Source organism: Armigeres subalbatus, chromosome 3, assembly GCF_024139115.2.
Source record: "Armigeres subalbatus isolate Guangzhou_Male chromosome 3, GZ_Asu_2, whole genome shotgun sequence".
In the NCBI taxonomy this organism is placed as follows: domain Eukaryota; kingdom Metazoa; phylum Arthropoda; class Insecta; order Diptera; family Culicidae; genus Armigeres; species Armigeres subalbatus.
The window spans coordinates 175,029,164-175,054,961 of record NC_085141.1 but is presented as its reverse complement, the minus strand read 5'-3'; the positions used below and the strand labels follow the sequence as shown (position 1 = coordinate 175,054,961).

At 39.5% G+C, this 25,798-nt stretch overlaps 1 protein-coding gene across 1 annotated transcript; it reads right to left on the bottom strand.

Annotated features, from left to right (window-relative positions):
- Positions 1-212: 212 nt before the first annotated feature.
- LOC134226945 (probable cytochrome P450 28a5) lies at positions 213-8,676 on the bottom strand. The gene is made up of 4 exons (XM_062708079.1): positions 8,442-8,676; positions 1,652-1,895; positions 1,487-1,579; positions 213-1,424 (listed from the first exon to the last, which is right to left on the bottom strand). The coding sequence occupies exons 1-4, from the start codon at positions 8,627-8,629 to the stop codon at positions 456-458; spliced, it is 1,494 nt and encodes a 497-aa protein (XP_062564063.1). The 5' UTR covers positions 8,630-8,676; the 3' UTR covers positions 213-455.
- Between the last annotated feature and the right edge of the window lie 17,122 nt (positions 8,677-25,798).

Genomic DNA, 25,798 nt, shown 5'->3' with positions numbered 1-25,798 from the left:
GTAGTCAACAGGAAGTTTGAACATATTGTGTGACATTATTCCCACCAGTCAACTATTTTATTTATATATTCTTCAAATAAATAAGGTAATAGGTTTCATATTTCAGCCAGGTTGTTTCTTTCGGATTTGTTTTTCGTTATTTGCAATGTTGGACAAAAAATATTTATTGCTTTCAAACAATATGAAATAGTAGAATTTTGAAGTCATCGGAATGTTGCTAACAAATTGTTTTATTCTTCTAAAAAGGCATTTTTTTGCAGAGCGCTGCAAAGTGTCAGTATGATTCCTACCACACAGTCACAATACTTTTCACAACAGTTTTTGACTGTTCCAATGGACGCTGCATGGTGATCCGTGGTCCAAGGAGGTGTTTCCTTCAAAGAGCGAAATGCTCATTGGAAGCATTAAAAACGCTTAGAGTTTTTAATAAAATATCAAGCAAACTAAGAATAAACCTATTTGATTGTTTTATAGTCCAACCAGATGCCACCAATGGGGTACAGCATAAACATTTTTGGCTCAAATTTCAAAGGAACCTGGGTCTTCCCGTTTAGCGATACTTCAAATTTGTCTATTATCTCCACAAGCCCCCTTTTCAGCTGGGCAACAGCAAACCGCATTCCTAGACACATCCGGGGTCCTTCGCTGAACGGGAAATAAACGCCTTGTTCTTTGTATTGTTTGCCTCCTCCATTTTCCGGCGAGAATCTCTCTGGGTTGTATTTATCAGGCTCGTCATAGTACTGTGAATCAAGTTGGACAAAGTAGGGAACGACAACGGAAGTTCCTTCTGAAACTGGTATTTGCTTTCCTTTTGATCCTATCAGTACGGTGCTTTCAGTGCATCGTTTTGCCAACACAGGAATAATAGGGTGGAGTCGTAGCGATTCGTTCAGGACTTGATCGAGATAGGTCATATCGCCAATGCTGTCATAATTGATGCCTCCTTTGGCAGCTTGTACGCTTCGGATTTCCTTCCTTAGTCGGTTCTGTATTTCAGGATGAGTTGCCAAATCGAAGAGGCAATATGCCATTACCAGGCTGGATGTCTCAAACCCGTCCGCGAAGAACGATACGCCATGGCCTGCCATGTCAATTTCCGTAATTTCTTTTTTCTCCTGTAGCGTAAGTAAGTGGTCTAAGTAGTCGTTTCGGACGATGTTGTTTTGCTTGCGATGACGGATGGCGTCTTTCATTATGCGAATAAAAAAGTCTTCCACTTCTCGAGAAACAAATGAAAATTTGTAGAACTTTTTGACTGATGGCAAAAATGTGGTTATTAACAAAATAATTTGGGCAGCGAAGTTGAAATCCATTATACGTCTACCCATTTCTCGTATTTCAGGCTTATCCTTGGAAAATGACTGAGCATCGATTGCAAATACGCAGTTAGAAACGACATCAGTGGTGTATTTTGCCATTAGCTGATTTTAGAAAACGCACATAATTACAATGAAATTCAAATGATCTTTTTTTTCATATTTACCTCCTTTGTATCAATGGCCTTCGCGTTGTTTTTATTGACATATTCAGTCATTTTTACACACACTTCATCCATAAGAGACGAAAGCGCTTTTATCTGAAAGGAAAAGTAAAAGTTATAAATTCTTCACACTGATTTCACATGTATGAGAGTTTTTGTCTATTTTACTCGGTTGTTGGTGAAAGCCGGTGTGATTTCCGCTCGTCGTGTCTTCCATTTCTCGCCGGACAAGCTGAATGGGTTTCTCGAGAACAGTGGGTCGGACTTCTCATCCACGACATCGGAAAAATCGTTTGCCGCAAAGTAGCGGAATCCTTTTATGAGGACTTCCTTGATCAGTTCTGGATCCCGTACCATCAACAGAGGCGTTCGAACGGCGAAATAACCAACCGCGGGTTCATTTTTGAAATCACTGTGGAAATAGGAACCGTGAAAGAGCATCTGAATTCACTAAACTTGTATAAACTGAAAATGAAAAAAAAAACTCTACTAGTTTTCCAATGGGAAAACTGTCAAAACGTACCCAAACGTATCTGTTCTGCTCAGCTATAGAGAATAAAAATGCTGAGCTCAACTGAGTAGGTAGGTATGTATTTAATTTTGAGTATTTAAAATTTATGTATAGGTACCGTCATCAGCGGGTAAAAATGAGTCAATTGCGGGTGGGAATCTAACCTGGCAACAGGTTAAAGCGATAGCTGGGCAATAGACTATGGCCCAGGAAACAAAAAGTGGCCTAATTTCACGGGGCACCCCCCAAGATTGTGTCTTTGGGTGAGAAAATCAATCTCTGAAAATTTCAGCTCAATCGCTTGTTGCATAAGCTGGCGCATTTGATTTGAAGTTTGTATGGGGATTCCAGCCAAAATGTATAGGAAAATACACCTCCGTCACTCATTCGATCTGGAAATTGGTTCTGATTGCTCGATTGACCTCAGAATTGCAAAAACGGCAGTTGGTATGCTACAGAACAATTTCACAGAACATTGTATGATGATTAAATGAACTTTTATATAGGTTTTGGCTGATGCGATTCGATCAAAAAATCAAAAAATACACAAATCAGCTCCTAATAAATCAGCCGAAAATTATATAAAAGTTCATTTAATCATCATGCAATGTTCTGTGAAGTTGTTCTGTAGCATACCAACTGCCGTTTTTGCAATTCTGAAGTCAATCGAGCAATCAGAACCAATTTCCAGATCGAATGAGTGACGGAGGTATATTTTCCTATACATTTTGGCTGAAATCCCCATACAAACTCCAAATCAAATGCGCCAGCTTATGCAACAAGCGATTGAGCTGACATTTTCAGAGATTGATTTTCTCACCCAAAGACACATTTCTAGGAGGTGCCCCGTGGAATTCGACAAAAAATTTTTCTCCCCATACTAATCTGGGCCAGTCTACTGGGCAACGCTCAGGATGGAGATCTTTCAAGTAGGCCCTTTGCACCACCGGAGGTGTACAGGATTCATAAGTAAATTGCGGGTGGAATTGAGCCACTGTTTCAACGACTTAGAATGTCTGTATAACGAAATTAATGTTTCTAAAGACAAGAACCACTCGATTTAGTTATCCGTACTACTGTTCAGGTGGGCGATGAGCCAATTTCACCCCCAGTCCCATTGCCAATCCCCTTGGCGATACTTCGTTATTTCTGTGCATACAAAATTTTCATGGTTTGAACCAAAGTTAGGTAAGGCGTTTGACGTGACGTCGGAACAGTTCCAATATATACTGTAACAAACTTTACGATACATGAAAGCCTAGCTCATAATTCCCTAATATTGACCGTGTTTGTGATGGTCGTAACTAGAGGTGTGCGCCGCCGCCGACATTTTTCCATCGGCGCACCGCCGTTTGAATTTTACCACGCCGCTGATTTATAATTTTCCACGCCGATTCAAATTTGAAGAAATCCGCAAAATTTTCAGTGGAATTTCCGTATAATTTACTGATAGATCTCTACAACTTACTGATTATGGATCGACTGTGTGATTGAGTTCTATTTAGTGAACGGCTACTCAGTCTTACAATTTCACAACGAGTTTATTATCTACCAGACGTTTCGACACGGGAATTGTGTCTTTATCAGGGGGAACTGTAATTTAATGAGTAATCTAAAAAAGGGTGGCATCAATCCAGGAAATACGGTGGCCCACAACTGAAGAACGTGGATTCCGGGCGGTGGATCCCATAGCGAACACTTCATTCAAGAACTACATCTACTATAGCGGCGGTGACAGAGCAGAAGGAGGAGTTGGCTTCATGGTGATCGGGAAGCAGATGAAGCGTGTTATCCCGTGGAAGCCGACCGCATTTGCATGTTGAGAATGAAGAGTAAATTCTTCAACTATAGCCTGATCAGAATCTATCCCCCAACGAACGAGAAGCCTGATGACGTGAAGGATGAGCTCAATGAGAGCCTTGATAAGGCCTACGGAGAATGCTCAACACACGATGTAAAGATTGTCATCGGGGATGCAAATGCGCAGGTCGGAAGAGAAAGTTTCTTTCGCCCTGTCATTGGTACGGAAAGCCTTCATTCCGCTACCAACGATAATGGTCTGCGACTTGTAACCTTCGCTGCTGCTAGAGGGATGGCAATAAGTAGTACCTACTAGCACGTAAGAATATCCGCAAACACATGGCAACATCCGAGTGGAGACACTTGCTCACAGATAGACCACGTGCTGGTCGACGGACGACATTTCTCGGGTGTTATAGATGTAAGGTCTTTCAGAGGTACGAACATTGACTCGGATCACTACCTTGTAGTGGCTAAAAATTGGGTGCGACTTTCCAGCGTCACGAATTCACGAAACAACAGAACGATGCGTTTCAATATCCAACGCTTGTCAGTTGAATGAGTTGCTGAACAGTACCACCAGAAGCTGGACGAGCGGATAGGAGATGCCACCGGATCTGGCGACGTCAACAGATTGTGGGAAAATATCCACGAAGCTGTGACTACAACAGCGCAGGAAGTGTTAGGCACTGCACAGCGACGCCAACGAAATGGTTGGTTTGATGAGGAGTGCCAGCGAGTGACGGACGAGAAAAATGTTGCTAGGAGTCAAATGCTAGTGGCTCGTACCCGTTCCAACAGAGAGCGGTACAGTGTAGCAAGGGCAGAAGAGAAACGAATCCACCGCAGAAAAAAGGCAACACGAAGAGAGTGTGATAGCTGAAGCGCAAGAGAACATGGATAGAAACGATATGCGGAGGTTTTACGCAACTGTCAATGGCGCGCGGCATAAGACTGCGCCAGTGCCCGCCATGTGCAATGACCGAGAGGGGAATGACAAGACAAGACTAGGGTGGGCTGACAGACAAGACTAGGGTGGCAGCCAGGTGAAAGGAGCACTTCGAAGATTTGTTGAACGGTAAAATGAAGGTGTATTAAGGAGCAGGATGGACATAGTCGGCGACGGTCAAGCTGTGGAACCACCAACGCTGGACGAGGTTAAGAAGGCTCTAAACGAGCTGGAAAACAGTAAAGCTGCTGGGAAGGACGAGGTCCCGGTAAGAAACACGGAAGATACATATAATTCTCAAACACGGAAGTGAGCAGCTGCTTAGCCAGAAAATATGGGAGTATGAAGAACTGCCTGCCGGCTAGTTGGATGGCATCATATGCCCAATCTATAAGAAAGGGCACAGACTAGAGTGTGCCAATTACAGAGTAATCACCCTTCTGAACTCGGCGTACAAAATCCTGTCGCGTATCCTGTTTAACAGACTGAGACCGCTTGAGGAGTCCTCCGTCGGCGAATACCAGGCAGGTTTTCGTGAAGGCCGATCAGATGTTTAGTCTGCGGAAGATCCTTGAAAAATTCCGGGAGTACAACTTGCAGACTCACCATCTGTTCATTGATTTCAAAACGAAACTGATAAGACTGATGCGTGCAACGCTGGATGGCTCGAAATCAAGTATTCGGATTGCAAACGAAGTGTCAACCTCGTTTGTGACCTTGGACGGATTGAAGCAGGCTGATGCACTTTCGAATTTATTGTTCAACATTGCACTCGAAGGCGCTATCATGAGACCTGGCGTGCAGAGAAACGGCACTATCATCAAATGGTCGCATATGCTACTAGGCTTAGCGGACGACATCGACCTTTTTGGAATGGATCGCAGAGCAGTAGTGAAGGCTTTTGTCCCACTGAAGAGGGAGACGGCGAGGTAGGCTTAACCATTAATTCTACCAAGACAAAGTACATGGTGGCAGGTAGAGGTAGAGGAAAACCTAGTGGTGTTGGTGCTGGCTGAGGTAGTGCTTGATGGGGATGTGTTTGAAGTTGTTGAAGGATTTGTTTACCTTGGAACGCTTGTGACATGTGACAATGACGTTTCCCGTGAAGTGAAAAGACGTATTGCTGCTGCGAATAGGGCCTTTTACGCATTACGTAACCAGCTTAAGTCCCGCAACATGAAGACGGAAACGAAATTTGCTCTATATAAAACTCTAATTCTACCAGTGGCCCTTTATGGACATGAAGCATGGACGTTAAAATAGTCGGACCGGAGAGCTTTCGGGGTTTTCGAGCGAAAAGTGCTGCGTACAATACTCGGAGGGAAACTAGAAAATGGTGTGTGGCGCAGACGCAGAATCTTGAGCTGCATCAAGTATACAAAGAAGTAAATATTGTGAATCGTATAAAATACGGCAGACTTCTGTGGGCTGGTGCCAACGTGATGGTCCCTCCAAAGAGCTTTCCAAGGATTTTTTACTCCACATCTCGATGTTTCCATTAGTCGATGCATGGTCCTTTCAATATCGACTCATGGAGGTTTGACTGTATTTTCGATAAGAACTTCTTGGGAAAATCCATTGACCGAAAGCGACAGACGGTCGAACTGGTATTTTGGCCCAAAAAGGCGTTTGCCCTAACTCGTCGTCTGTCCGAAACGATCGTTGGCCGAAAATGCCTTTTAGCCGAAATTGATTTTTGACAAAATGGGCCATTTGGCCAAAGGTCAATGACTGAACGGGTAATATAATCAAAAAAAAATCCCTAGCCTTTCTACTTTCAAGTCGATACTGGCCTTTAGACCAAAAGACATCTAGCCAAGTGTTATCAGGTCAAAACTGGTTTGACCGAAAATGTAATTTGGCCGAAAGCGACGTACAGCCAAAAGGAACATTTGACCGGAGTTCTAATTTGGCTGAAAATGCAGTTTAGCCGAAAAAGTCGTTTGGCCGAATAGATCATCTGACAAAAAAATGTCTTTCGGTAATAATTGTCATTTGGCCGAAAGAGCCATTTGACCCACAAATGTCCTTTCTGCAACCTTTTTAGAAAAGTGTCGTTCAGCTGAATTGATCATTTTGCCAAAATGACATTTAGCCGAATAGGTCATTTGACAGAAAGTGCCGTTTGACCGAAAGGGTTGTTTTACAGAAAGTACATTTCCGGGCCAAATGACCACTCCTACCAAACGGCATTTTTGGTCAAATGATCTATTCGATTATTTTTTTTCGGCCAAAATACCAGTTCGGCTGAATGCCAATTTCGGCTGTATGTCGCTGTCCGTCAAACTGCATTTTTGGTCGAACAATTTTCGACTTGATAACAGTTTCGTTCAATTCGGCTTAATGGGATTTGGTAAGATGTCTTTTGGCTTAACAGCCAGTATCGACATAAAAAGTAGAGAGGTTACGAAATTTCGTTCAGCAGTCGTTCGACAATAAGGCCTGTTCGCTGTAAATGTCGTAAGGCCAAACGGATAATTTTTTTAAACTAAAACCAAACGGCATTTTCGGGCTGATGACCTATTTGGCCAAACGATCGTTTCGGCCAAACTACCTTTTAAGGCAAACGACGCGAAATTCAAAAGATTCTTCCTTTGAAAATGAAAGTTTTGAAAATATCCCGAAAATATGCCAAAAAAATCCTAAAGAAACGTTATAAAAAAAATCGCCACGCCGATTCACGCCGCCGGCTAAAATGGCTGACGCTGAAAACGGCGCCGACGAATATCGGACCGGCGCACACCTCTAGTCGTAACAATACTAGACCTAAAAGCATGTAGGCCAGGTGAAAAAAGTATTTACATAATAGGGCTACTGTTCCTGGACTTCATCTCATAGCTCAAGTATTTATCCCATGAAAAACAAAGCAATAAAAAGGTATTCGAATTGTTTCTTATTTTTGTGATTTTTCTCAGCAGTGAGCATGCATGTTAGCAAAACGAAGCGACGAAATTGGCGCCATATTTCTTCATTTCACGATGAGATGAATATATGTTCAATGAGATGAAAAACGGAGCAGTTCCCCTAGGTAGGAAGGTAGGAGAACCCGAACTTTTCCTCATTTTGATGAAACATTTAACATATTGGCGAGGAAAATCTTCCAAGTGGGACTAGCCTACAATAATGTACCACGCGTCTCCACACACTGTGCAATGTGCATACCAGAATGCTGATTCGCCGCCGCATGATGCGTTGTTCCCTAAGGGCTGTCAGCTAAATGGCGTTTTGCATCATGAGTTTTCCGGCAACGAAGTATTACCACTTTTTTTAAATGTGAATATCATCAATATGACTGAAGTTTTCTACAAGCTTTTGCTAAAGGTAGTCGGGAATTTGGTCCGCGTCCGTCTTCATATATTTTTACATATGCAATGTTTTTGGGATTGGGGCACGGAAAATCGAAATCCCAGCCTCATTTCAAATGCACGAAGACCAGAATCCTGCGGAAATTTTTTCCGAGGTGTGAGGCGAACTTTATTTTAATTTACTGTCGATTAAATTTATCTTATAATTGTTTCTTAAACTTATATTACGAGAATAATTGCTTGAAATTATATCCATTTAGTATCCATCCAGAATTACTTTCGAACTTCAATAACAATACTTGGGACAAAAAGGTTCACTGATTAGGTCACCGGTTTCTCACTAAGGGCTTCTGAACATTTAGCTTAGTTTCGGCCACACCAAACAATACTCACTTGTACATTTTTTGGTACTCATAGTAAATATGCTGTTTCTGCGTTAAAAGACTTGGAATATTTCCAAACAGAACTTTCGGCTTGGGTCCTTTAACACCCAACTTCGTCCACTTGTTGAAATTCCATGTCAGGAACAAATAAACGGCACCAAGGAAGCCACCCAATATCCCAACAACTGTCCACCACATTGTCGATTTGAACTTGCCACGCAGACTGTAGTGATTCGACTGATGCTTTTCGGGGACCATATTCAGTATAAAAGAGAGCGAATTTAAATCAAAGTCAATTGTCTGGGTCAATGTTGCTGCGCACCGCCATCGCAGCTGATAAACATTAGATACAGGTTGCGTCAGTAAACAATGCAAATATTTATATCTCCGCTATTTATGCATGACGGCTGATTTCATTTACAGCACCTATCGATATTAGCTCCATCAGGCGCCCACATGTATGTATGTAATTAAAGTTGTTTGTTTGTAAGTGAAAAAACACTTGAGAATTGCTTTTACGGTAGAAGTTTTACCTGGACAATCATTCAGAGAACAATATTCAAGAGATTCTTACAAGATGTCTTCAGCCAACTGTTTATACAGTTTCAATACGTTGACTGATAAACCGTAAGCATTTGAATAGGCCGTACGACTATAACGCTGTCACAGAATTTATACTGGCTTTATAATAGCCCTATACTACAATCGAAACACAGTGCTAATGGTTACCTGGGATATGATCTGTCGAATTTACTTATAAAATGAGAAGCTGTTTTCATTACTGTTTTGAGCAAAATATAGCTACAGTGTTGACCCGATTTAGTCACTCCCCGATTTAGTCTACCCCCGATTTTGTCTACCCCCGATTTTATCACGTTTTCGACCCGATTTTATCACGTCCCGATTTTGTCACGTTTTCAACCCGATTTTGTCACCCCAAAAATTTTTGTCATTCTTTTTATTTTCGTAAATAATACCAAAAACAGCATTGATTTTCATGAAATAACTTTCACCGCCTGTAGTTTATTACGAAAGACTTCTGAGTACCTGGGAAATATTCTGTAAGCAATTTCAACAAGAAATAACGGGTACCGTTCACGCATTTGGCCTTTCCAAGGCATAAAATGATTCATACTTGTGGAATGAATTTAAAAAAATTAAAATATTTTTTTTCCAATTTTGTCACATACCCTGTTTTATCACCCCAAAATTCACCAGGGGGGTGATAAAATCGGGATATTACTGTATAACCACAATAAAGAGAAACATTTCATGCCCCAATACATGGTAGAACGTACGTGAAGAAATGTAAAAACCACATCTTTGGAACTTATTATCCAATCGAGATCATGATTAAAACAAATCTATTTTATATAGCATGTCCCAAACATATTCTTTTCTTTGAAAAAGTGCTATCTGGTTATGGATGCTACCTGATACTTATCATTGAAAGATTTCGCATTTTTTTTGTTACATCCTACAGTACATAAATTATTCGTATTTTGTGCATTTGATAATTTAGTGGTTATCAGCAACGGCTCGAGCATTGGGAAAAAGATAGAAATTTTGGTTGACACAGCAGACTGATAGTATGCAGGAGGTAGTTTAAAACGAGTTATTCATTCATTTAATTAGTTAACATCTAAACAGATAACACTGAATCAACAATTTGACGCCACAATGCACGGTTCGAGGCCGCATCTCTCCATCCTCGGATACGCCTCACGCTCGCCAAGTCGTTTTGCACCTGGTCTGCCCATCTCGCTCGCTACGCTCCACGCCGTCTCGTACCTGCCGGATCGGAAGCGAACACCATCTTTGCAGGGTTGCTGTCCGGCATTCTTGCAACATGTCCTGCGCATCGTACCCTTCCGGCTTTGGCTACCTTCTGGATACTGGGTTAGCCGTAGAGTTGGGCGAGCTCATGGTTCATTCTTCGCCGCCACACACCGTCTTCTTGCACACCGCCAAAGATGGTCCTAAGCACCCGTCTCTCGAATACTCCGAGTGCTTGCAAGTCCTCCTCGAGCATTGTCCATGTTTCATGTCCGTAGAGGACAACCGGTCCTATAAGCGTCTTGTACATGACACATTTGGTGCGGTGGCGAATCTTTTCGACCGCAGTTTCTTCTGGAGCCCGTAGTAGGCCCGACTTCCACAGATGATGTGCCTTCGTATTTCACGACTAACGTTGTTGTCAGCCGTTAGCAAGGATCCGAGGTAGACGAATTCCTCGACCACCTCGAAGGTATCCCCGTCTATCGTAACACTGCTTCCCAGGCGGGCCCTGTCGCGCTCGGTTCCGCCCACAAGCATGTACTTTGTCTTTGACGCATTCACCACCAGTCCAACTTTTGTTGCTTCACGTTTCAGGCGGGTGTACAGTTCTGCCACCTTTGCAAATGTTCGGCCAACAATGTCCAACGAGTTAGAAACAACTAAATAAAGAAAAGCAGTACTTTTCTGCCACAGCTCAACCGTGAATTAATGTCTTACTAAAAGCTAATCACAATCTCATCACATTTTTGTTACACTTTGATGTACGAAAAAAACAAAAATTGAATAATTCAAACCGATGTTTCTCGAGATACAAGAAAAACACCTCTCTCATTTTATGACAGGATTTAAAATTATTTCTACAATACTCTCTGAAATGCTAAATGATGTGATTTATGCCTTCCCCATCCAGAAATATTGCCCTTACTACTTTTGAGTTTTTCGGATATTAACAAGCTACTACGAAATGATGGGTCTAATTTTGCTCTATTGGCCATTGTAGTGCAATGATTTCCTACTACATATAACTAGGTTTTCTCGACCTTATAACGCATTAAAAATTTGTTTAAAAAAGGGCCTGGGATAAAGCGCACTAGAGAAGGTGTGCGTACTTGCATGAGAAAAAAACCCAGATTAATCCACCTAGCGTTGGTGGTGCCTTTCTCGCATTTAGTTAAGACACCAACCTAATATGGGGTTTATATGGTCCGATGTACCATTTTCTTCATAACTTTGAAATGCAATGACCGATCGTTATAAAATTCAATAGTGATCAACAAGGCTTTGTCGAATGGAACTTGTTGCGAGAAAATCGGTTAAGGATTACTATACGAAAAGTTGTCTAATGTTTTTTATAGCTTCTGTGCACACACATACACACACACATACACACACACATACACACATACATACACACGGACAGACAGACATGTGCTCAGCTCGTTGAGCTGAGTCGATTGGTATATAATACTATGGGTCTCAGAGGCTTCTATAAAAAGTTCGTTTTCGGAGTGAAATGATAGCCTTTCGGTACAACTTAGTTGTACGAGAAAGGCAAAAAACAGTGAACGCATGGTAGTTTGTGAGCATTACTTGATTGAACAAAAAGCTCACGTGTTGGGAAAACCAAACATTGTTGATTTTCAGTGAAAACCAAAAAAATGCGTTACATTACCTTTCCATATTGACAAGTTTTCCAATCAAACTCTTTGAACATTTTTGGAAAGTGCAGGGGATTCATGGACTTTTATTTCTTGCAAATTTATTTATTTCTATTTATTTATTTAATTTCTATTTATTTATTTTATTTCTATTTATTTATTTTATTTCTATTTATTTATTGCAAATTGCTGGGCGTACAGGCATGACATGTTCTGGAGTTGCGATCATACTCATGACAACTCCAGCATTCAAGAAAGCTAAAATATAGACGAGGACATCACAAAACATCTGTTAGCTCTAATCTATCAATAAGAGAACATGACAAATCGAGTTAATCTGTGCTAATTAATTTGGTTTCGATCATACACTACTTTGCCAACAACTTTACTCGACTCGACGAGTCTTATGACAAGTGGAGTTTTTTTTTCATTATTTTTGGACAGAATTTGTAAAAAAGCCTACATTTCTCGTGTTAAAACCTTGCAGAATTTTATATGCCAATGTTTTAGACAATAATTTATGTACGAGTTCCTGTTTTAAGTATAATGGTTTATGCGCCACACCCGAGGGGAGACCATTTACCAAGGTTGAGTGTGCCCGACTACGAGACCTTTCAGGAGAAGGTTCCTATTTTCCCAAACTTCCGGGCGGGGAACAAGTTGGCTGACTACAACTGTCCAAATAGGACAAGAGGATAGCGAGAAAAAATATAATTGACGAAAAAGTGTTCCAATCGTTGCGTCGACCGATGCTAAATTTAACAAATGGGAGTTTTATCATCATCGGTCAAGCCTCTCCATTCACCCTTTGTACTGACCTGTATTCGATTCGGCAGTACTCCAGTTGGTTTCGGAGCCAATTTCCCCTATACAGTATACATAAAAAAATACTCAAAAAAAACTACCGAACTCCCGAATGACCTAAAAAACATTCAATTAGTTTCACTTCTCCTCATAAGACATTTTAAAAACGTACATTTTCCCATGTCCTAAGTTCTAGGAATCTAACTTTAGGCGCGGCGCACTATAATATAATTCAGTGTCTATTTCTACTTGTCTCTACCTTTCCCATTCTTCATCTATCATCTAGCTAGTCAACGTGCGTGTTTGAGGTTATGTTTCTGTATCGTGTGCTTCCCTATCTGTCGGTTTCGTGCGACAGTTCATGCTATTTCGTTCATGCCACGCTGGCCGGTACAACCTTCGGTAGCGGGCTCACAAAGTCACTTGCGCAAGAACAACACTACATCATTCACGGATGAGCACTCACGACCTTTTTATGCTGCCGCCCGGCAACTGATGACGGATGAACAGGAGATGAACGGGGGTTGGTGAAGTGAGCCCGCGGAGTGCCTTTCCTCGACAGAACTAGGCGAAAATCGCAGCGAATGAAATCGGTGAACGGTGTCTCGTTTTCGCCCTGCATAGGGCACGATTTTGGCGTACGATACCCTCTTCCGGGCGTACCCGAAACACCTCTGAAGCTGATGTTGGGGTCAGCGATGACGTTGTCCGATGTGGTGTGATCGGGCACATGCAGCTCAGGCCACGAACCTTTATAGATAGGAATTTAAAAGAACCGTTGCACATGCACGTGTTAAAGCTTTATCGTACACACTAATTCCACAATTCAAACCACGGCGCGAGGACAACTTCGGAATCACTGCTGCTTCCACTAATCAGAGAAAAGACTTTCAAATCCTCAGATTAACCCATTTTCGCGATCTTCGGCACCGGATATCAAGAAAACAACAAAGTTGAATTTTCGTGATAAGCCTCTCGACAATTACATTTCTCGCTATTTTTTCTCATTCTAGCTAACAGTCATAATCAGCCTGTTTGCTACCCGTTCAGAAGTTTATGGATGGGAGGGATACGAGCAAAAGGTTAATAGACCCTGAAAGGATTGCAGTGGGGTCGCTGCCCGCACGATTTTTGTATTGCTCGAGAGATCAACCGCCAAATGGAAATATGTAGGTGAACTATATTCGGACCGAGAATCAAACACGCCATTTCCAGATTAGCAATCCTACACCTTTGCTCGCAGTGCTAACTGGAGACCCAAACTGTGAGATAGATTTATAGAAATAAAAAAACATGGAGCAAAAAATTCCCACACAACACATTTCGAAATTCAGCCTTTGATTCACATACCGTCGTCGGGAGTGACAATGGGTCAAATGGGGGTGAGAATGGATCACTGTTTCAACTACTTAAAATGCTTGTAGAATAGATTGAATGCATCTGAGGGCAAGAAGACCAAAATATAAGAGACCTACGACCACCAGACTGCCGGTGAGAGTGATGACCCATTCTCACCCCCCAGACCCATTGTCACCCCCGATGGCGGTACTACTAAATGATCTAACCCAAATTACTAAATTATCAAAGCCATCCTTGGTTAGTGAAAAGATTATTCAACCACTTTCAAATTTGTTTAATTAGCTTCATTATAAATTATAAATTTAAGATAAGAGACTGATAAGCATAGAAGGGGAGAATGTATCTCATATACACAGCGTCCATCATCATTAAACAAATCAGTACCGTACTACGAGAGCAAGTTTACCACCGGAACAAAATCAACATCATAAAAGTACCCTGACAAAATAAACGATAAAACATTGTGTGGTCTAGAATGAAAATCGAACCAGCGTTTTACAGATATTCTTAAAATACCATAAAGAACCTGTCAAAATCTGAGCATGAGCATGAGCATGATTGACTGCCTACGGTTGCTCCTCCGTTATTGCCAGGTCAGCTGTAATTACACAGAGAACCAACAGATGATGTTTGGGAGTAACATCATCTTCAATGTATAAGAACTGGTGACCCAAATATTAAGCAATACCAGCACCGGCCGTGTCCGAATGCAGGTCAATTAAGGAATGGGTAGGAGATTGTTGACATGATACTCGCTTTGATGGAAGCCGACGAGTCATCTGCACTTTCACGAGAAATCACTGGGATGTTGGATACATGGGGTAGGTATTGTAGCAGGGTTCGTTTTGGTAAACGGTTTGCCGTGTGAAGCGTGCAGTTTGATGAAGTTTAAACACAAACACAATCGAACGCGCACTAATTAATCAACTTATCAACCGCACATAGCAGAACAAAATATTCCGATGATCGCGCGATCGCTCAGCATAGTAATATAAACACGATAGAACAGGCACAACATTTTTATTTGTTAATTAATTTAATTACCCGCACAACGCAGAGCCTAATATCTCAATGATCGCGCGATCGTTCTGCTTATTAGAGGAAACACGATCGGACGCGCACTAATGTTTCATTTGTTAATTAATTTACTCATTCGCACAACGCAGAACAAAACATTTTGGTGATCGTTCAGAGCGATAGATGTTCCTACTATTAGGGGGTGGTCCCCCAGTGCACATAATCCATTTAACAAAAACTCTCTAATTGTCCAAATTATGTTTACTTTTATACCATATACACAAACTATGATCATTGATGATTTATACAAACTATATTTGATCATTTGAACTCGTTTTTCGACGTTGTATTTTGATGATGAAAATGAATTTTGAAAATTGTCATGGTTCAGGAAAGTGTCCCTGACCACAAAAAAAAGGTCGTGTTCGGTGCAGGATAAACTACGGTTGGTTATCGAATTTGCATCGGACATCTGATTAGTAGGTAACTTTTGGTAATTCCTCAAGGAGAAGAGTAACAGTCAGTCACAGCTATATTAAAAAATAAGGCATATTTAAGGAATCAGCTCGCATTATACTTTTTTGCTGTACACTGCTCTTGATGATCTGCTGCAGAAAATTTGTAATACAACCTGAAGCTATTCTATTTTCAATAACATTTATGATAAATGTGATTCATTTAATGTAATGTTTCCCATATCCTTGCGCAATTGAGAAATAAGGTTTGTCAATCCGGAGATGACCAGTTTGATTATCAGTGCAGTCCACGATGTTTAGTTTTACAAAGATAAATATTTAATATATATATATATTTTTTTTATTGTTAAGTTTAAATAAAAACAACTTCACTCACTTACATTAGATTTATTTATAAGAATGAATATTATCAACGTGTTGGACTATCTTTCTGCATGTTGAAAATGAAATGAAATTAGTATAAAGATTTATCGATTTGGAAAACGTCGAGTAAGAAAGATTCAATTTTATAATGATCATGACATATTGGATAAAATAAATATAATAAAAATAATGGAAAATTGAATTTTCCGCGCTTAGGATCAAAGGGAATGTAGCTGCCGTAATCTATCCCTCTTTTAATTCAGTTGAGTTAACGAAAGAAAAAATCGGTGAAGACAAATCGACCAACCATTCACTCTCCCATGATCCTAAGCGCGACTTTTGATCTTAAAATACATAAAAAATCATAATAAAAAGATGAATACAATGAATCTTTGAAATAAAGACAGAAAACTTTTCTATGTGTGTTCTATGTGTTCATAACCAGCCACGTATTTGCTCTAATGTTTATCCATATTTATTCTAAGAACGCAAATTGATTTTAATTGTACTATTTATTATTGAGAAATTAATGTTGTATTGTAATACATATCATACTGAAGGTAAAAAAAACCTAAAAAAGAAATGTTATTGCAATTATGTGAAAATTTGATATGTGCATACTTGGAATTAAATTCTAGTTACAGTGTTTATTAATAGATTACCATTAAAAATCTAATCGGTAATTTTAAAATCTATAACGTTTCGTGACGCATTAATTCATTTATTTTTTAATGAAATGTTTCCCCGCGTCTGTGTCAAAATCAAAGACACAAGTTACAAATAAATTATTCTAGTTGACGCATAACCGAAAACCGAATTGAATTATAATTCACTCGCGATTACCAAATGAATCGTATGTGTTGTCATAGAAATACCGATCATAAGGTCAAAAGCATAAGGTCATTGGGTTGATCTCACCTGCAAATTCTTAGACTAGCCATTCATCTTCCTGAGGTCCGTGTTCCGAAAAACTATCATAGCCGTCGTCAGATGCAACATAATCAGTCCGTAGCTGTACAAGTTAGGTCATCCGTCCAGAAGGTTTACTTCACAAACACTTAATTTCTTCCATCTTCGATTACAACAATAGCTTCCAATTTGCAAGCACCAAGTAAGGTGTACATTAGTATTAAAATTTTATTTTTGACCAGCCGAAACAGGACAAAACTACAAATATGACGGGAGCTGCACCATCACCTTAAAGAACCTGCCAAAATCTGCAATAAAACTAGATATATTTAGGTTTGCTAGATATATAATGTACACCTTGTCAAATAGGTATATTCTCATAAACTTTACAAGCGCAGCAAGCTACCGCTTATTTCTATCGGCAATGGTGGTACAATTGCTTTATATTTAAAAACGATTTAAAGAATGCCATCATGCCAAACTTGTAAGAAAAAGTACGAAAAATAAGATTTCGGATGGCTGGGTTCGATTCCCGGTCCAGTTAAAGATCTTTTCTGTTTGGAGATTTTTTCGATTTCCCTGGGCATAAAAGTATCAACATGTTAGCCTCATGATATACGAATGCAAAAATGAAAACTTGGCTTAAAAGCCTCATAGTTAATAACTATGGAAGTGCTAGAACACTAAGCTACGAGGCGGCATTCTCGCAGTGGGAGATGTAATGCAAATAAGAAGAAGTACATGCTGTCAAAAATAAACGAGCATAAGTGTATACTTTGGCCCAATCAAAATTCGTAGTTTTACGATGACTTTGAGAAATGTTTGAAGCTGAAAAAGGTAGTATTATTCCAAAACACATGCTGTAATGGATCCATATTATATGAACTTTCAATAAAAACAATTTCGAATAGAATGAGAATGATTATGTATGAGGATTTGTATGAAAATATATTTGACACGGTGTAAAACACTCACAATGCACTGTTGCGAGGTTTCATCTCATACAATACGTGTTTTTTGAAAGAAATAGTTTAAAAGTAATTGATCCCGCTAAAAAGCGTTTATGAATTCGAGAACTAAGAAGTTCACGGTGTAGTTTTAGTCACAGATTCGGGAACAACAGTCACATTTACTGGAACGTACTGGAAAACGTGACTGGTGTTCCCGAATTCATGAATCAAATCACGGTGTATTTTTGCTGGTTCGCGAATTCGGGAACGCTTTTTATTTGCATGATGCAAGTTTATAAAAAATGTTTCTTTTTTTGTTCATATATTTATTTGGTACACGCAAAAAAAAATTGCTATCGAAACTACCATTCCGATGGTTATTTTAGGAATATGCACCGATGATTTTCGGCAAATAACAAACCCGTTTTATTTTACAATGCGTGCAGTAAAAATAAACTGTGGCCCATGCGGAATGTAGTCACATGAACTGAAACAGTGGTGCATTCTCTGAAACCATGGTAAAGTTTACTGAAATTTCATGGTAGTTTTAAAAATAGTGCATAGTCTACAAAATAGTAGTTTTTACCATGGTTTTTTTTCTGTGTATTTTCCTGGAACTCTTCCACTCCTCTACAATTGCGATCGAGTGGGCTGCAGTCAACTCCATCTTTTCTACGCTGTTTGAGCCGTACCTCCTGGTGAACAGACGTTCGAAGCGTACCTTCTCACTCACTCACAGAAGGACAACAGTGCCCAGGCTGCACTACCAGCTAAATACACAACCCTTAGCTGGCGGTCTTTTATCATCGGACGACCCGTGGAAGCGTGAGATAGGAACTTGTGGGGACCAGAGCTCTGTTGGGTGCTCCTTCCTTGATGTCGACCCACCATTTTGCAGCCCTTGCAGAACGAAGTTAGAAAGTACGTACACGCTAAAAATGAACTACTCAAAATTGAGTCGAATCCGACTCATTTTCATTAAAAACGGGACAACTCAAAATTTGAGTAAAAGATACTACTTCAATAAAATGATGATTTCGCAAAAGTTAAGCTTGGCCTTCCATCAATTTTTAAAACGACAGATGCGAATCAAGTTCATATATCTATCTAAGTGCATTTTACGGCAAATTTTGAGTTGACCAGTTTTTAATTAAAATGAGTCGGATTCGACTCAATTTTGAGTAGTTCATTTTTAGCGTGTATAGGCTCATGTGCCTAAGAGTAGCGAGCGCGTACTGTACCGTGTCGCACGATGCACTTTGCGTCATCAGCGGTATGATGCGTATTGACATCGTTATCGGTGAAGACATAGAGTTCTTCGAAATGCGCGGTACGAGAGGCATCCGTAGGACTGTCAGGTTGGCCTCAATGGTCAAAAGGCAGCGTACGTGGGTCAAGAGGCGCCATGGGGAAATCACTTTCCACCTGGCCAAGGTCCTTACAGGCCGGCCATATGGTTGCTTCAGACAGTATCTACACCGGTTCGGACACTCGGCCTCGCCGAAATCGATTCGCAGAGCAAACATCAAAACTTAAATTGTGAATACAAAATAGATGATTACTAATTAATTTTAGGAGTGACGAAGCTCGACAGGTCAGCTGGTTAAGAATAAGGAAGCTTCCTGTAAAAACGGGAAAGTTTCAAATGTTGACATCTACCAGCAAGTATTGGTTTTCATGTAAGGGTTTGTCAGAACACTTGCCCATTTCTCCCTTTTATTATTATTTTATTATCATCCCTTGCATTGAACTGAGCAAATGCTTGAATTGAAAAAGGGAACTTTATCATATATAGCCTTCTGCTGGATCTTTTGCCATCCTTTGAAAGAAATCTTTGAAATCCTTTGAAACATATCTTTTCTTTCCTTTAACTGAATAAATGTATGAATTAACCTATTTTCCCTTGTGTTGTGGCGGGCAAATGCATTATTTGAAAAAAAGGAATCGTATCTTCCTTTGTCATATGCCGGGAAAATTCATCCTTTGAAGAAGGAAGCGTATACTTTTCAGCCTTATGCACGATAAAGTGTGCTTTTAAAGGTAAATCATTGAAAAATTATTTTTTAATAACCTCCCTAATGCAGAAATGCATCATCACTGCTAGGTGGATTGATAAGTGCTTTTTAGTACCTCCTGGCTATAAGAATAAATAATTTGTTGCCACAGAGAAACAGACGTCTCACTTAGAACAAATTGCAATCAAAATCATCGTCACGAAAACATTGTCGCCCAATGCTAAAATCACGATGAGTGGCCAAGCGGCAAGCAGATGGCGGTAGTGCGTAAACGTCAAACACAAGCAAAATCGATGGAAGCGCCATCGGTGGCCGATTGACCACCTACAAAAAATTAAATTAACCGTTAAAAAGGTGAACGATGGAGCATGTGTTGAGTGAGACGTCTGTTTATCTGTGTTGTTGCTTTTCATTAAATTTTGGTGGTTGATTTTTTCTTCTAAATTTTTACCCGGGTGCCCACAACCGAATCACAAAATTGAAATGTCCAAAATGTCAAATTTGAGAAATTGTCAATAAAATTTCACAAATCGACGGAGTCAGATTTTTTCACTAGTAGTAGGGTTAATCACCTAGGTTTCCATAAGTATATTGTGGATTTACTTGACCAATGGATTCGAAGGTCGGTTCCAAGCTACTGACATCCTGTTGTTTAGCCCATCGCCAGATCGTAGCCAGGATGTCCTGTGCTATATTTTTTTTTTGTTCATACTGCGTTCCAATGATGACAGCGGGCTATTGGTGATGATGACACCGCGCTTGTCACCGGCTCGGTTGATTCACTTGCCTATAAGCCATTTTATAGAAAGCTCAAATGACAGGAGACCAAACACTAATATTTACATTTTACAAGGAACATTTGCGAAAATGGAATGAAATGATGATGATGATGACGAAATGATGATGGTTTGCATGCAAATTTACCAAAACAAAGACCGAGCCGTCCACTCAAAATTTCGATCAGCTGTTCGAACCTGTCTCGTAAAATGGCTTATTCCAAACGATCCCTTTTGCAGCAAGGTTTGCCAAACTCAATAAATGTTTGGTAGATTGCCTTGTTTTTTGCTCCTTGTCTGTCAAAACAGATGTCAAAACATCGGAAAAAGAAAGAGAAGTCCGAGAGAAACAGCAAAAAGCACGTGGCAGACTTGTCACTTGGTTTTACTACGAAAACGGGTGTGAAGGTGAAAACGGTGATTTCAAGGACTGTTCAAGGAGCGACTATTTCAAACGTCGGGTCCAATAGTGAAATCCACGTACAATACAAATGTCGGCATAAGATCAACTATAGAGATGAGTGACGTTTATCTCTCGCACACTGATGTGCAATTCGGCATGTGTAAATACATGTTTGTTTTCCTTCTGCTCATAACCTCAAAATTGATCGAGTCATCACAATGGTTGCGAAGGAGTCAAAAAATATATGGAAATATACTCATTTTTACCCAAAATATGCTGAGTAGCACCTATAGATAGTGGAATATATAGATGAGCGAAGATAAATCCACTGTCTCCAAACGAACTGTCAAACGTGTCTCCAAACGAGCATGACGTCACGATTTCAATGGAAACGTTAAGGGCTGTGACGTCATATGCGCGTGTGCACGGGCAAAAAAATCGACTCGGCCGTGCTTTCGCTCATCTATAGATTCTACTATCTATAGTAGCACCATCTAGGAGTGTTTGTTTTCCTTTTATCGCCACTCACACATTCGGACGTGAAAATCTCAATGGGGAAAGTTATACACCAAAGACAAAAGGGTGCCCACGACCAAACCTCTTCCCCTAATATCATCCCAGACCGAGCCCACGAAAGTGTCGGTCGAATCACCAATTACTAGTGCCGTCCAAAGACGTTGTTTATAGATAGAGACCCGCGCAGAGTGAAGCCGAAAGTACCAAACGAACCGTCAAACGAGGTACCAAACGAGCAAAGTAAACAAACATTACCAAAATGCGAGATAAGTATTGTAATAGTAAGTATTGTTTTAAAATTTATGTAAATTAAGCTGTTTTTGGAGTTCTTATACCAAGTTTTTTAATGCATTTCATCATATTTGTCGTTGCATTATATGGCAATGGTGCTGAACGAGGCAGGATATATGGTTGAAGCAAACGAAATAACTGCTCATACTGAGAGTCACTTAAAGTTCTCACAAATTTTTATGTTGCCAATCGCACAGAATATTTTTGTCTGCTGGCCGTGAAGCCAGAATTGCTTTTATTCTCTCCGCGTGTCTCTATATAACAACATCGTCTCTGGTGCCGTCGACCAAAGCGTAAACAACACATGCACAGTGCACTGAACTACACTCCAAATAATCTAAACGTTGTTTCCACCTGAATTTTCAGGTACATTTTACGTGCACACGTAGCTGCAAATGCTTCAGAAAATTCAGGTGAAACTTACGTGTCCGGTGAATTCTATCCAAAACTCAGGTAGAACTTACCTGATTTTTACGTAGAATGAAATTTCTATCGGAAAATCAGGTAAAAGTTACGTGAATTTCAAGTGGAAAAAATCTACGTATTTTTTCAGGTGGAAAGAACGTGCAGATTTTTTTGGGTGTAGAACAAACTCTGCGTCACCGGCGATACCAACTCACCGGATGGGTGCATCCAATTTTCTCCGTCTGGTCATGGAAAGTAAATACAGTGATCGTTCGCTAATTCGGGCACGACCTCACCCAAACTAGCGAATGCCGTTCGCTAATAAGGGATTTTATGAGACAAATCGAAACAGCTGTTTTTCTCGTGTTTATCTACTTTGACAATTAGTGGGAGCCCGTTTGTTTGGTAATTTCGCGCTGAACATTCCGATGGATCCCATCAACAATTCTGCCTGTTTTACTTTTCGGCTATCAGGGTTTTAAAACAAAGTTTTTCATATGATTCTTAAAACGCGTCGTTAGATTATTCATAGCATTGAATTCTAAGCATTAAATGCTGAAGAAAACACGAATGAATAGTAAAACGTTACAAACATTATTTTGTGTTCGGACCTAACGTAATGTTCACGCAGAATCATACCAAAACAAAACATTAGACATAAATAATCAGGCCGCAACGAAACGTCTCATAAAATGCCTTATTGGGGCGTTTTGACAAGCGTCAATGTTGTTTACTTTTTGCATTGAACAAAGGAAAATTTTACGCGCCAGAAAATATCGATCCCGCCAAACACGGAAACAAAACGTCAACGCGTTTTTGACATTACATTCTGATGTTTAGCTGCTTTTTAATTGGGTTTCGCCCCAATTAGTGAACCCCCAACTAGGAAAAACCCAATTAGCGAACGTTCACTGTAATGGTCATGGAAAGGACGGAAGAGGATATAAATGTCTGTCCACGGAGTGTCTCTGATGCCTGTGAAAAAACAATCCAAAGCTACTGTAGAAGCGGAACAAAAGATGGAAATATTTTAGTGACGGTCAGCAACGAACACCAGGCTAAAACCTAGCTAAAATTAAGAAATTGTGTGATGGTCGTCAAAGTATAAGAACACATAACTTCAAAGTCGTGCAAAGTTGTGATTGTCTGCCGAAAATTGAAGGAAGTATCATTATATGTATTAATTTTTTTTTTAATTCAGCAGACAGGTTGCATATGCTTTGCGAGTCATTGCCTGTGTTATCATTATAATTCATACAGGATGGAAAGTTGCTAGATTTCAATTTGAAGTTTACATAGGGTATCTGTTCCTATATCAATAACAATAAGGCAATGCACTATGGTCCAGGATACAGATTTACGCGGAAAGATGAATTTTAGCGTTAGCGTTAGCGTTAGCGTTGTTACGGTATACTTCGTAGATTGGACACTAGTGATACTCATGTTTCTTATGGAATCCTTATCCAGATTGCTATCGGAAATCAAGGTGGGGAGTTACCCTTGATTTCAATCTAAGATAAAAATGGCATAAGCATGAGGATTACTACTCCCGGCCACGCCCATCTTTACCGTAACTAGGGATAGGAAAGGAAATGTTGATGTAGAACTTACTTAACGAGAGGCCCCCGACTTGGCGACGCCCTCATAAGTTCTACGGAGTTGGTGGTTTGGTAGGGTAAGGTAGGTCATGGAGGTTTGCCTCAAGCTGGCAATTCGACCCACAGACTATGTTGTTTACCTGTTTTTATTTAAACTCTTGCCAGCCGGCTGTCGAAAGAGTATGCTAACATCAATTTTATTTACAGTTTATTCTTTAAATAATTTACAGACGATTTCTTAACCTCAATCTATCAACAAATATCCGTTGAACAAATCTAAATTTACCAAATTTGTACTTTCTGCTCAGTGAGCAAAACGATTCTTCTAGGTTCATCGAATACAAAAATCAAACCATGCCTTTTAAAGATAATTATACTAAACATTTTACAAAGTTTTATTTCAAGTATTTTCGCGATTTCTGATATAAAATTCAATAGCAAACAATCAAACAAAATTAAAATATTCTAGCTAAATTTTATTATTTTGGTTGCGTATGGGTCAGTCGCCTGATACCCGTGTTGAAAAATTTGTTCCATGTTTGACCTTTCTGTAAAATAATCATGTGTGCTAATCACTAATGATACTACAAGATTTAAATGAAATTAGGCATTGTTCCGCTTATCATTTTAGCACCGCCAGGGGAACTTGGCCAGTACCCACTGCACTTTTATTTCCCTCTCCACAAACAATTACCATCATTTGTGATATTTCAACGGAATTTTATTGGGAATTCTGAAAAGGCAGACAATCAATGCAGTTAGATTGCCAGGTAATACGTGCACATCGTAGCACTGGTGATGCATCACAATCGTATATATACAGGAGTATATGCACTATATGATGACATTGACCGGAAGATTAGATAAGCATTTCCCCCCCTACGCGGAAAGATGAATTTTACGCCAAAACTATATTTTTTAGAAAAAACTGTTGTTCTACAAAATTGTTCGAAATAGTAAGGCCATCATTATGGTTCTACCAAAAAATAGGGTGGCCCATCATATAAAAATTAGAAAATTTTTATTTTATTTCTCAGAATATTGACATGTTATGTTCTACAAAGTTGTAGCGCAGCTAATTCCAATCAATTTTGCTAAAAAAACTTTTTCTGTAGCTCTTAAGTTGGCTGATTTAGAGCAATTTTACCTAATTGGATTAGGGTGTACCTCAAAAAAACAGTATTTTTGATCTAATTTTTTTGTTTTAGATTTCTCGAAAAAATCGTCTTCAGATGACTTTTAGAGCTCAAAAAAATGCAACTTTTGATGGGTAAATATGCACAATATCTTTTTCGGATCAAAAAATATAATCATTTTTCTGTCAAAATTACATTTTTTTCATAAGTTGATATCTCCGGTTAGGGCAAACCAAAAAAATATGTTTACACGGCATCTAGAACAGAAATTAATATTCTTCATTATGTCAAAAAATTGGGGATATGTTATTTTTTTATCTCAAGTTTCACCAATTTTACTAAAATCATGTTTTTTCAAATAAATTGATATAACTCGACAACGGAAGAAGATACAGACGATATTCTTATAGAAAAACACGCGTTTTGAAAAGCCCCAAAAGTCTTCAGAAGGTGACATCCGTGAAAAATAAAAAATGAAATGAGCAGATCTCAAATCTTGTTTTTTGAGGGACACCCTAATCCTGGTAAGTAAAATTACTCTAAACAAGTGAGCTTAAGAGCTACATTAAAAGTTTATATAGCAAAGTTGATTGGAAAAAGCTGCGCTACAACTTTGTAGAACATTTTACGTCAATATTCCGCAAAATAAAAAAATGAAAATTTTACATTTTTTTAAAATGGCCCACCACATTTTTCGGTAACTCTATAATAAGGGCCCAAGTATCCAGAACAACTTTGTAGAACAAATTTTGTTTCTTAAAAGTATGCTTCAGACCGAAAATGCATCTTTTCTCGTAAATCTTGCAATACGATGATAATGATAAAACTTATAAAAAGTGTTAGAGCTGTAGATTTTTTATTTTTCATTTCTCACGAATGTCATCTTCTGAAGACTTTTGGGGCTTTTCAAAA

Excerpts from the sequence above, each read along its gene's own strand:
- LOC134226945 (XM_062708079.1), bottom strand. The coding sequence starts at position 8,629 with ATGTGGTGGACAGTTGTTGGGATATTGGGTGGCTTCCTTGGTGCCGTT. Across the intron at positions 1,580-1,651 it reads CGGCTTTCACCAACAACCGA|ATAAAAGCGCTTTCGTCTCT; the intron begins GTAAAATAGACA and ends TTTTCCTTTCAG. Across the intron at positions 1,425-1,486 it reads AGGCCATTGATACAAAGGAG|CTAATGGCAAAATACACCAC; the intron begins GTAAATATGAAA and ends TTCTAAAATCAG.